At 42.2% G+C, this 12106-nt stretch overlaps 1 protein-coding gene across 1 annotated transcript in view; it reads right to left on the bottom strand.

The window, feature by feature from the left end:
* The window catches only part of srbd1 (S1 RNA binding domain 1), a 49347-nt gene that overhangs the window by 26593 nt on the left and 10648 nt on the right, over positions 1–12106 (bottom strand). Inside the window, exons 11-14 of the mRNA XM_035664226.1 lie at positions 11705–11812; positions 11312–11469; positions 10433–10523; positions 10085–10192 (exon numbers count right to left, since the gene is read on the bottom strand). Of these exons, the coding sequence (XP_035520119.1) occupies positions 10085–10192; positions 10433–10523; positions 11312–11469; positions 11705–11812 (465 nt within the window). The remainder of the gene's footprint in view (positions 1–10084; positions 10193–10432; positions 10524–11311; positions 11470–11704; positions 11813–12106) is intronic.

Raw genomic sequence — 12106 nt, forward strand, 5'->3', positions numbered from 1 at the left:
ACACACACACACGCACACACTCTCCCAGAGGCCTGGACCTTGCCACAAAACCTTGCCAAAATACAAGTATCTTGTTAATGAGGAATGGCAGAGGCCTTCTGATGAGAATCACATTTAAATTAACTTGTCCTCCCTCCCTCTTTTTCCCCATCCTCTCTATTCATCCCTTCCTTCGCCTCACTGTTCTTTTTGTCAGCTCCCTATCCATCGCGCTGACAGCTGACATATCGCCGTGGTGACACTACTAACGAGCACTGGCACATGACCTTCAAGGAGGTCAAAGCAGAGCTGATCATTAACCACACACACTGCCTCACGCACACAAAGAGACACACACAATTTCTGCTGAGTAAGACGCAGCATATATATAAACTAATACAAATGTCATTCAAGAATATCTACTCTACCTAAAAATCATGCAGCTCCCTATCTTCAAACACAGTATGAAGATAGAAAGGCTTTCCATTATGTCAAACGGAAAGGAAACACAGAACTCACATCTTTAAACTCCAACTCTGTGCCCATTCAGAGACAGTGGGACAATGGAGTGAAACGGTGGCAGCGCCTTAAGTTGCCTTTGTTTGAGACAGAGAGACAAAATGACAAAAGAGAGAATGAGATGTAAGGCAGACAAAAGTAAAAATAAGTGAAAAGATATAATTAAGAACACAGATAAAATAGACACAAGAGGATATGGAGGGAAAAGAAAGGGAGGCCACCAGCCCCTATCATGTCCAACTTAATTAAGGCTGCCGCTGGGGCAGCTGGGTAACAGCACTGTCATAGATACAGCTCTGAGCCCTCATTGCCATAGCGTCCATGGCTGTCGCCATAGTGAGGGCATCATCCTGGCAGCCAGCAGAAGGTTGTCTGCTCTCCAGCTCTCTGGCCTAAGTGGGTGGATGGTCGAAGCATGGACACACATGCGCGCACGCACACACTCGGAGACACAAAGTCGAAGGTCGCCTCTTGGTGTAAAGCGATGACTTGGTGGCCCTGTAGGGTTATCATTTATTCGCACTCTCAATTGTATACACACACACACATAAATAGAGGTCTGCCTTTAGCCCTGTCCCATCCTGGGGCAAAGTCACAAACTGGCGCCCCTATCTGTTCCTCTACTGGTTGTCTTTGAGACACACCCTTGGGCCTGACACACAAAAACACACACATAATGACTGGCCCCCTGCTGCCCCTCAAGAAACCCAACATTGAAAGAGATGGATACACACTTTGATACCTCATTATAGCCTTCTGGCTCACACAGCCCTAATCTAAATTAAAAACAGCTCATCAGATCAGTCAGAAACAAAGAGGGGCAATAATATCACCAACTAATCTGATACACAGGATAAAAAGTTGGAGGGAGGGGGCGAGGGGAAAAAGAGGGAAAGCAAGTGAGCAGAAGCAGAATTCGTGAAAAGAAGATTTTAAGGCTAAATGCAATGAAAAAAGACCTATATTTTAATATGGCAATGGCACTACAGTCCTCCTAAATTAAAAGAATTCGTATGTACGTCGAAAAAGAATGCAAGATTGATGTTTGGTCTGAAGAAATTGTTGCTCATCTCAAAGCATTCTACGCCCATGGACACACACAATATGTGAATATGTGGCCTGAGAAGATTCTTTCAAAGGGGTCGAAGCTCTTCATGTAGGTCTGAAGCACCTCCATCAAAATTCAGTGACTTTGTAGATGTTAAAAAACAAGGGTTGATTCTAGTGCACTTTTGTTAAAAGCTAAAGGTTTGGGCGCACCCCGGAGGCTCGCTTGGTAGAGCGAACGCACCATATACTAAGGTTGAGTCCTCATCACAGTGGCCCAGGGCCCTTTGTGGCATGTCACCCCCTTTCCTGTCTCTCCCAGCTATTTGTTAAAGAAATTAATAAAGCTAAGAAACATCTCCGGAGTATTTATTTATTTTTTTCTCCTGTAGATCATATATCCCCAAATACAGCTCCAAGTCATGGTTCAGCATGAAAGTTGCTGATATTGAAAAATGAGGTGCAAATACCATATTGCAGGCATATTTTGTTTTACAATGAAAAAGCTATGTATTATTTATATACATCTATACTGTAAGATAATGTTTAACCTTCCCTCATTTATCTGGGGATTACCTCTGATAACTAAAGATTTTAAAGCAAAGCCAAAAACAGGTTGAGTTACAGGAGTGATTAAATCAAACGACATATACCATACCAGAGTAACTTGTGGTACCGTGCCATGAAGGCATCAAGGAGCTCAGTGGGACGACTAGCCTATGTTAAATAGACAGACACCTATATTGTGTCAATCTGTCACTTTCTTTGTCGACACTCAGTTTGTGTTCAGGATACTTGGTTTGGCCTCATTTTACTGCCTTAGTAGGAGCTGTGATGTCAGATAGTACCAGCCCGAAACATATTCAGAGAAAAAAACATGCGCACACACACATAAGTTTCTCTGTCCCGGCTGCTCAAACAGCTTGGGTCCATTGTTCAGTCAGCTGCAAAGCTTGACCTCAGGGAGACAAATTGAGGGACGTACCATCTTTCTGTCTCACACAGACAGACATACGCACACACACGCACACGTCGGGTCTGAAGACGATGACATTTTTCACAGAGAAAAGCGTCCAAATGGCAGGTGTCAGGGGCCGTCAGTCTCCAGCGAGGCGCTAGAAGGCAGGCAGGCACACACACACACACACACATATAAACTCCAACTGCCAGTGTGAGGCACGTCTGAAAAGAGCAAAGCCTCACAGACACTCATGTCAATCTGGTAGCAGCAAAGGCCTGCACTTGTGTCACGCACAAACACATACACACCAACACGCACACACCCCGATTCACATATACACACATGGCATGTCACACAGACTCATCACACGTTTGTCACACGCAGGACCATCGCAGGGAACACTGGCACCCTAGGGGAGGATGGCATGGAGGGCGGGTGGAAGGAGGGGAAGAAGAAGGGACAGAAGCTGACCACCAGTGAGGCATGGTGGGAAGAGGGAGGATGCTGTGGGTGATATGGATGAGGCTGGCAGATATTCACTGTCCACCACCTGTGAATGCCGAAGGTGCTCAGCCACCACTTCCCAACCCGTGACAAGGTACACACACAAGCACAAATATACCGTAAAACAAAGGTGCAACACAACAAATTGTGGGTGTAAGGTTTGACAGTGTTTTATGCTGTGCAGATTTTAAAGCTCCTTCATGAATACTTATTATTATACTACTAATTTGTGATTTTGGACTATATAAATATAACTGACTTGGCTTAACTATTTAATTTTAATTATCTGTCTCAAAGGACCTTGTGCTAGTTATATACCAACCTGTATATCTCCTATAGTTCCTCTGGGGTTGGAGGGAAGGAAGGATCAAATGCAGGAATGAAGCAAAAAAAAGGGCAACTAATAAAAAAGAAAAAGTATTGATGGAATAGACAGAAGGACACAGATGTTACAACCATTTCATGCCCTTCAGAGTGAACATTGACACTTTAGTAGGCAAGAGTGAAGAAGAAGAAGCACATACTAGAGATGGGCAAAGGAACCAATTTTACAGCTTCCTCTGGACAATAAACTTGAAGCAGAAGTGCATATCACCAGTACAGTTACAAATCTCCAAACTGTTGCTGCTTTTCTCTACCTAACTAAGTTGCAGACATAACCTTTTAATGTACCCACAGGTTCATTTTCCTCTTCTGAAATGAAGATACACCCCACAGCCAGGCTGAGGCCTTTCCATGCCTCTAAATCCATCTGTCCCCCTGCTCCTCCTTCCTCTTCTTCTTCTTCGGTGAGGCCTGAGTGCCTGGATCTCACTCAATCATCGCTAGTCCTGCCACTGTATGTTCATCACTCACTTAGCCTGGCCCTGGGAGCATGCCTGGACACAGGACATGACAGGGGATACACACTCCCACACACAGTCATAAATACAGTCTCCACCACTGTCCTCCAGGTACATCAGCTAGCCAGTAATAATGATCTCATCCCACCAGGAGTGAGCTGGAGGGCAAGACGGTCAAGGACAGTGTCAGTGCAGGCGTACACTGTTGGCTATTTAAGTATGTTTCCTGTTGCAACTGCTTGTATTGCTCATGGACAACTCTAAGTATGAACCAGTCAAGGAGAGAACGATGACTGCTAATAGAGAGAGATGGCCTCTTACTTTGATCAGCCACAGAGTACAACATCAGGCAAAGACATAACCTAGGAACCAACCATAAATAAACTGACAGTGCAGCAGGTTAAACTGCAGCAAAAATCATCATATGGGGAATGTAGTTTCCTAATGATGAAAATTAAAGTAATTTTAAAATCGATACATTGTAATTCATTAAGTAATTTTCAAATCATTCAAAGCAAAAAGCAAACAGGAACATTGACTTCCTGAGCCTCGAGGATGTGTTTGAGTGTTTATGAAAAAGAGTAACAGGGTCAGTCATCCCATTGCCTTCAGGAGTAGCAGAGCAAGTGGTCAAGAATGATTTTGCCTTGGATTGCCTTTAGCTGTGATCCGTGTGTGTGTGTGTGTATCATTACCATTGCCCAAAGATCTTCCTAACCTTACCCCACATATTCTTGCCCTCTGATATCATTAACATCAGCTTGTTGCAGCCAAACACTGTCAACTTGTCATTCTTCATGCACAAGCCCCAAACACACATATTAAAATATTCAAATATCAAATATATTAAAGTTCAATCTAAGTGTTGTGAAAGCAAATGGAGTTCAAGTTTAGATAAACTAGATGCAGTAGCCACTACTTGCAAGACAAGAAACATTAAAGTAAAAAAAAAAACAGCTTTAAACATTAACCCACAATACATCTATAGCATCTATAGCATCTCATTTCTTAGAACACTATGTTGTTCAGTAGGCAGGATGCTTTGAAATCTTCTTAACTCACTCATGTTGCAACTAGATGGATATGCAAACACTTGACAACAAGAGCGGGTTTGCGTAGTTAAGTACTGTAGTTGCCAGAGGTTGACAACGGGACAGTACCAGTACAGTTTGTGTAAATTCAGAAAGGGTCTGTTAACCACAGATTCATGTGAACCCAACCCATTTCAGGAATGTTATCTTTAGGGTGATTTGTGAAGATTGCAATAAAGAAATGGGAGCCAATGACCGGTTGATATTTGTGTGCTGCTACAATTTGTAAAGAGTTACATCTTGACTGCTGATAGATCAGGACTCAGTGGTGTGTGTGTGTTTGTGACCACTGCGCTTCACCAAGTAAAACACTGCAAACCACACAACACTCCGACAGGACATCTGTCCTGGCCGGTGCTGAGCAACTCTTACTGAGTTTTGAGCCGAAAACGCCGTGCATGCTTACGCCAGTCAGTGGCTAAAGCAGCAATCGCGCACAAACCCCAAGGTCATGCCTGGGCACTGGCCTGTCAAAGAGCCAGAAGAGCAGAGCAGGAGAAATAGAAGAGCCAGAGATAGAGGCGCCGCCGGCATAGACACACCAGACCCACCAGAGACACAGACACACACCCCAGAGGGCCAAAGTGTACTACCCATAAGCAGGTGTTAACCACTCCACACACACACACCACACCAACACCAGCCACCCCCCACACACCAACCACCCCGATCATACGTTGAGTCACTACACATTATATCAAAATAAGGAATTTGTTTTGCTGAAACGCAAAATATGCCACAAAACCTGACCATCCAGCCCCCAGGAGGTCTTTAAATTTATTGGGAAGCAGAGCTGTATGCAAATAGCCTGACAATGTGTTGTCCCCAGTGGTCGGCCCCATCAGCAGGCACAGACAAAACCTTGTCCAACTAAATGATACCTGCATGCTGTATAAATGTCCTGCAAGGATTCTGGTCATTCCATAGAGGGCAATTGTTCAGGAGCCTAATCATGTACGGTTATCTGTTGTTGTAAATCCTAGGAGTGAAGAAATCGAACCTGGTGATTTATTCCTCACTTAGCAAAGTAACAGTGAAGGAAAGATAAATCGCATTCACCCCCTGATCCCCAGCCCTGAAAAGCTGTCACCGCTTTGTTACTGAAATGGTCAATACTCTCCCCAGCTAAATGTAGGAAAATGCATGTAATATATGTTGTTATATTCTTTTTTTATTTTCGCTGAAAATGACTTAATGGTAAGGTAGTACATTATATACCTTGTTGTACAAACAAAATAATCTACTGTCCCAAATAATGCGCACAAAACAAAATCCTCTGTAAAATACATAATTAAATAAGCCCCTGACAATTCTTCTCTGTTTCCGTTACCAACCAACATAGAAATGATGGTTGAGTAATGGATCAGCCTATCCTGCAACATGAGTAGTGTATGTTGTGCAGGTGTGGACACGATGATTTGGACTACATTATTCAGCTGGACACACACTGGCTGCCTTTACACACAATTACCGACCTTATTCCTCCACCTAAATACAGCGATTTAGACCCATACCACGGGGCCAAATAAACACAAATGTGTGCCCCGTCTGTTTGACCGTCTTTAGAAAGGGCACACTAAGTACAAATTATGGATAGCAGGTGACTCGTGAGCAACCGAATGAGTCTACTCCCCCAAAACGGGCCCTGAGACACACACACACACACACACACACACACACACACACACACACACAGTAAAAATACAAGTAAGGATGTCCCGCAGGCTGCCATTTCTGGCTGTCATTCCAGCTGAGCACTGAGGCAGAAGGACAGAGAGAGAGAGACAGGAGGATGGAGAAGAAAGGGTGGAGAAGGGTGGGGGTGGTAACACAATGAAGGCTTACAGGGAGACAGGAAGCAGATGGTGCAAATGAGGCTGAGGTCTTTAATGAACTACTGCACTGTCAAGGCAGAGAGGAGAGGAGAGGAGAGGAGAGGGCCATATACTTTTGCCAAAAATAAAACTTTCAACACTGGCAATGTCACATTGTAATGGTTAATCCCACCAAACAAGGTAATGATGTTAAAGACTCCAGTCTGGCCAAATAATGCAATGAAGACAAAATACAATCCCTCCCTTGATCTTACTCTCTATTTCTCTCTCTCACACGCACACGCACACGCACACACACTTATGTGGATATTTACTTTTGAGCCAGAATGCCTCTTTCCACAGACGCACAACTGCTCTCAGTAGCTGAGGATGTCAAAAAGACAGCAACTGAAGGTAAGGTGCTGTAAAGATGGAAAGAGTCAGTGACTTTGTAAATGCATAGAAACAGACAGGACAGTATTCAGCTCTGGAATAATGTGTCTGTACAGTGTAAGGTCACTGTATGTGCTGGTGGTTTTCCAACACCATAAATGAGCCAGCTTCCTATGCATGGCCTGCCCGAAAGGCTGTTTACACCTGTCGATCAAACCTGTTTGAACCTACTTGAGAATAAGGTCAGTCGACAAATGCTCGCACATATAGAAACGCACAAAGTATACCAGAAACTGGGTCAGTTAATTATACTGGGGACATTCACAGCAAGCACTAAGACCCCTTGCTGTTCCTGATGCTACATAACTATTCTGCGTCATTGCCATCATCCTTGTTGCTGTGGTAATGAGGTTTCCCTAATGGCAGGTCAGGGTCAGCTATGGGTCAGTCAGCAGGGGAGTAAGACCCTCATAGTTAGCAACAACCGTCACTCCTTGACGCCTGTCATCTTTCCTTGACCTCCCATCATCATCTTTCAAAGGATATTTTGGTCAAAATTAGCTCATTAGAGATCAACATTCAGCCAGATATCTTTAAAAAAAAGAAAATGAACACACGTTGTATCAAGTATACAACACCAGCTTTGGAGGGCATAATGATTCTGTGTCTCTCTTAAGGATGTAGTAAGAGTGGCAGATGTCGACTCTGCTGCTAATTTAGCAATGTCTGACAAACGACCTGCAACGTCTGTAGATTTAAAACTGCTCATTCTAAGGTTACGAAAACACGATTCCTATTTTCAAGTGGTTACCCCCCTAATGAAAACATACATATGAATATAAGTCCATTTCTGCCAGAAGATCCTCCTAAATGTTACACACTGAACCTTTAATGATTCTAATATCTAATTTACTAATTACATTTGTGCAGTAAAAAAGCCAATGTCACTTTTAAAAAGAAAAACAGGAATTTTATTATTTATTAATTAAACAATTACTGATTATTAATGTGGGCAACAAATGACCAAATGATAAATTTATATATGCTTTTCACCACATACTAACAAAAAATATGCACTAGTGATATTTGTATCTTACCTACTTAAGCTTATAAATGGCTAAAATTTCATTTGTGCTGAGAAATTTGAGGTTAATCCCACCCAGGTATCACATTAATCCCACAGTGTATGTGATACTGATGTGCAAAGTAGGCCCATACTCCAGAGTTCAAAAACATATGCTGGGAAAAACCCCACCTCAGAGGTACGACTGGGAGTAGTTAAATGAAACACCAGCATTGGATTTTGCATGTCATTTCAAATGCACATTTAGTTGATCAGGCTTTGGTGAAGGACATTTCTGAAGAGGACAGATGATAGAATCAAAGACAGTGGCGATAAAGGAAGGACAGAATAGAAAAGGGGAGTGAAGATGGGAATAAAGATGAAAATGGTAAGAGGGGGAAGACAGAGAGGAGAAACACGCAGCAAGAGAAGTCTATGTGTTCATTTTAATACAGACACACACACAGAGTCCGCTTGGACATCTATGTTTCTGAGCCTACGTCCAAAGAAATCCAAGTGAGGCATAAGACCAGACGACTCCAGTGTGATATCATCTAGAGAACAACAACCATACTTCTATGGCTAACGTCAAAATAAAATCTCTCTGCTCTTCCAAAGTTCATGCACTTGCAAAAGCCTTTATTCTACAAACCATATTAAGGCAAAAGCAGACCATTTACACATGTGTTATGTGCTGCAAAAATATAGCTAATCATATCAGGTGATATAGGACATTCAGCCAGCACCACATCAAACCGAAGTCAAACATTCTTACGTGTTCTGAAAAGCACGAATGCCATTAGCTCCAGTAAAGGAATGAACAAGAGACACATTATATCAAGATGTGAAATTTTGCAGCTCTGGAGGTGCTCAAGTCTGTTCAAAAGGAAAAAATGTCTATCATGAAAATAATCAAGTGAAAGTTAACTTAATAAACGCCCCACTTTGACCATTTCTGTTCTTGCAAATAGACAGAAAATTGAACTTTAGAGAAAAAATGTGACTAAAGGTATGATCTCTGAAGTGTGCATGTGTGTATGAACTCAAAGATACTGAGAAAACTTTCATATGCAGACACACACAAACACATTCACGCACAGCTCAGAATCATTCTAGGCTGTGGTCCCAATGCGAACCTCAAGTCAACAAACACACATGGAACTTAGCAGAGAGAGAAAGAAACGGAGCAAGGAGAGGCCAGTGGTTATTATGCTTGGACTGAAGTTCAGTGCTGTTATATTCTGAAGTGTGGACTGGGCCTAGTTACAGACACAACGTGGACCGCAAAACGTCTCTTTAATTGGACCGAAGTGAAACAAAGTCCAGATGGCTTTAATAGACAATATTCGCTTGAGGGACACATTCCAATTTGTCTTTCTCTCCATCTGTGTCCCACTCTCTTGTTCCCACACAGTTTACTCCTCTGTCCTTTACTCTTTTACATTTTTTTGCTAAACCCTTTTATTCACCCTCATTTTCCCCTTCACACATTGAACTTTCTCCATTTCTATACACAGACCATCATTTCTTATTCAACATCATTCCTGACCTTATCAACTCCCCACTTCATTCCACTGTCTTGCCCATCCTTGCATTTCTCTCTTCGACTCTTTCATAAAAGCAGACTAAACCTTGGCATTGACTCTTTACAAATGATGCTTAACGACAAGGTTCTGAATATCTAAAAGTCTTGAAACATGCTTGAGGAGTCGAACAGTGGGATATATGAAATGCCGTTGGTTTTACTGAAATATACAAAATGTGACAGGTGGGTTTATCTATTCATCCATTCATTTTCAATAGCCACTTATTTTTATTCAAGGATGGGTAACTGGGGCCTGCTCTAGCATGCACTGGATGAAAGACTTTACCAATAGGACACGTCCAGGGGGTGACAATAGCGCCTAGAGATGAGGTCAGCGAAGAAGGACTCAGTCTCACGACATGCTGTCCCGTTGCCAATGACAACCCTGGTACAGCTAGTATGGACAAGAGGAAGAGGAGAAGGACAATGAGGATTAGGAAATTAACCATAAAAGGAGGTTAGGTTCATGTCAATTTCCCTGTTTATAATTCATTGAATCAGACAACAGACAAGATGATATTTTAGCACTTTAGCACTGCTGCAAACAGGACACAAACACCATCCACTGATTTTCTGAAACTGTATTTAACTCAGTACATGTAAACTGTTATTATTTAGACACAAGCAGCAGTACCTGTATTTGATCATAAGGTGGCGCAGTTTGTCTGCTTCTCTTTGCTGGCCAGAACTGTGCAGGTACACAACATCAGTATGGAGAATTTGGCCTACGAGCAGAGAGATGAAGACAAAAGAGGAAGAGAGAAAATACAATGATGCTTATAAAGTATCATAATGGCAAAGGGAGCTCAACAGACAAAGCTATAAACCATCAGCCAATGTCTCTCAACTGTATGGTGTCTAATAAGGCAGCAATGCCCGAAACACAAAAACACAAAGACTATATGCATGCACACACAATCCATCTACCAGGGTCATGCAGACTGGCATCTAGGATCTGACATGTGCACACACGTTCGTGGAGAAAATAGGTCCAATCTCTAGTCCATATAACATAATGAAGAGGGATCTGAGTCTTCAATATTTCTGTACTAGGTGTAAATCAACAATAGCATAGTGAATAAAGCATGTGTTTGGGTTTGCCATAAGATTCGGGGGAGAAAGAGAGAGAAAGACATAAGAAAGAGAGCCATGAATGTACATGTGATTGCATAGATAATACTTGAATTCTCACTACAATTACAGATAAATGCTGGTGGTACTACTTTATATTACTCATTTTAGATGAATGCAATAGCACAAGATAAACCTGTGTCTGCTGTTATTATCTAACCTGATGGTGCAGCCTCTCAAGACACTTCAGGTGCCTTCCTCACATTTTATGCCCTACAATGTCTAGAGCTTTCAAAAAGAGTGTAATGAAGACGCAACCTCGTAGTTGAGTATGGTGTTATGAGAATTATAGCTAAAAGTATTCTGTGATATAACATAAATATGCACATAACAGTGAATACTGACTGTATACACGAATCCAGTACATAATGTGGTCACTTACTAGTGGGGGAGAGAATTGCCACCTTACAGCCATGTCTAAATCCAGGGTCCACTCCCATGATGACACAACCCCTGACTGGACACACCAACAGGCGCTGCCGGAGGTTTCGCACAAACATGGCGATCGACTCCTTCTCTGCTGCACTTGTCAGCTTAGTCCTAAAGAGAGGGAAGGCAAGATAGGCGCAGAGAAAGATGGGAAAAGGGGAAAGATGGGCAGAGGAGTGGGTTAGTTTTATGATGGGGGCAAAAAGAAATAAAGATAAAAAAAGAGATGGGAATAAAGAGGCGAGGGAGGGGAAAAGAAGAAGAGGGAATAAGGATACAGTGTAAAAGAATAAGTGATGATTAAAGGAAAGACAGCACACACACACACACAGTCACACTAAAATACCTGTAACTCCTGGTAAGAAAAGGCAGAATAAGCCTTTTATAAGAGTCCTCTACTGCATTACTGATGATTGCACGAAGCTCTTCTCTTGCAAGCGTCCTTGGCCTCCATCTGCATTAAAACAGTGGGAACAAATGTGACTTTTTAAATATGGGTCATTGTCACTGATAAATACAATCGATAAAAGTAAATGTGACTTCCCCTCGTCTGCAAACTGACCCTCTCCCTCTCAGGAGGAGATATGCTACTCATCTCACCCCTACACAAATCAAAAACACCAATTCTGTTCAAGAAATTGTTTTTATTGTATTTTAATCCAGCAAGTGTTTTGATGCACATTTGCTGTTACATTATTATTAACAAATAAGACAGCCTCAAAAGTAAATATAGAGTATATATATATAT

Source organism: Morone saxatilis, unplaced genomic scaffold (assembly GCF_004916995.1).
Source record: "Morone saxatilis isolate NCDOM2014 unplaced genomic scaffold, NCSU_SB_2.0 Contig19, whole genome shotgun sequence".
NCBI lineage: Eukaryota > Metazoa > Chordata > Actinopteri > Moronidae > Morone > Morone saxatilis.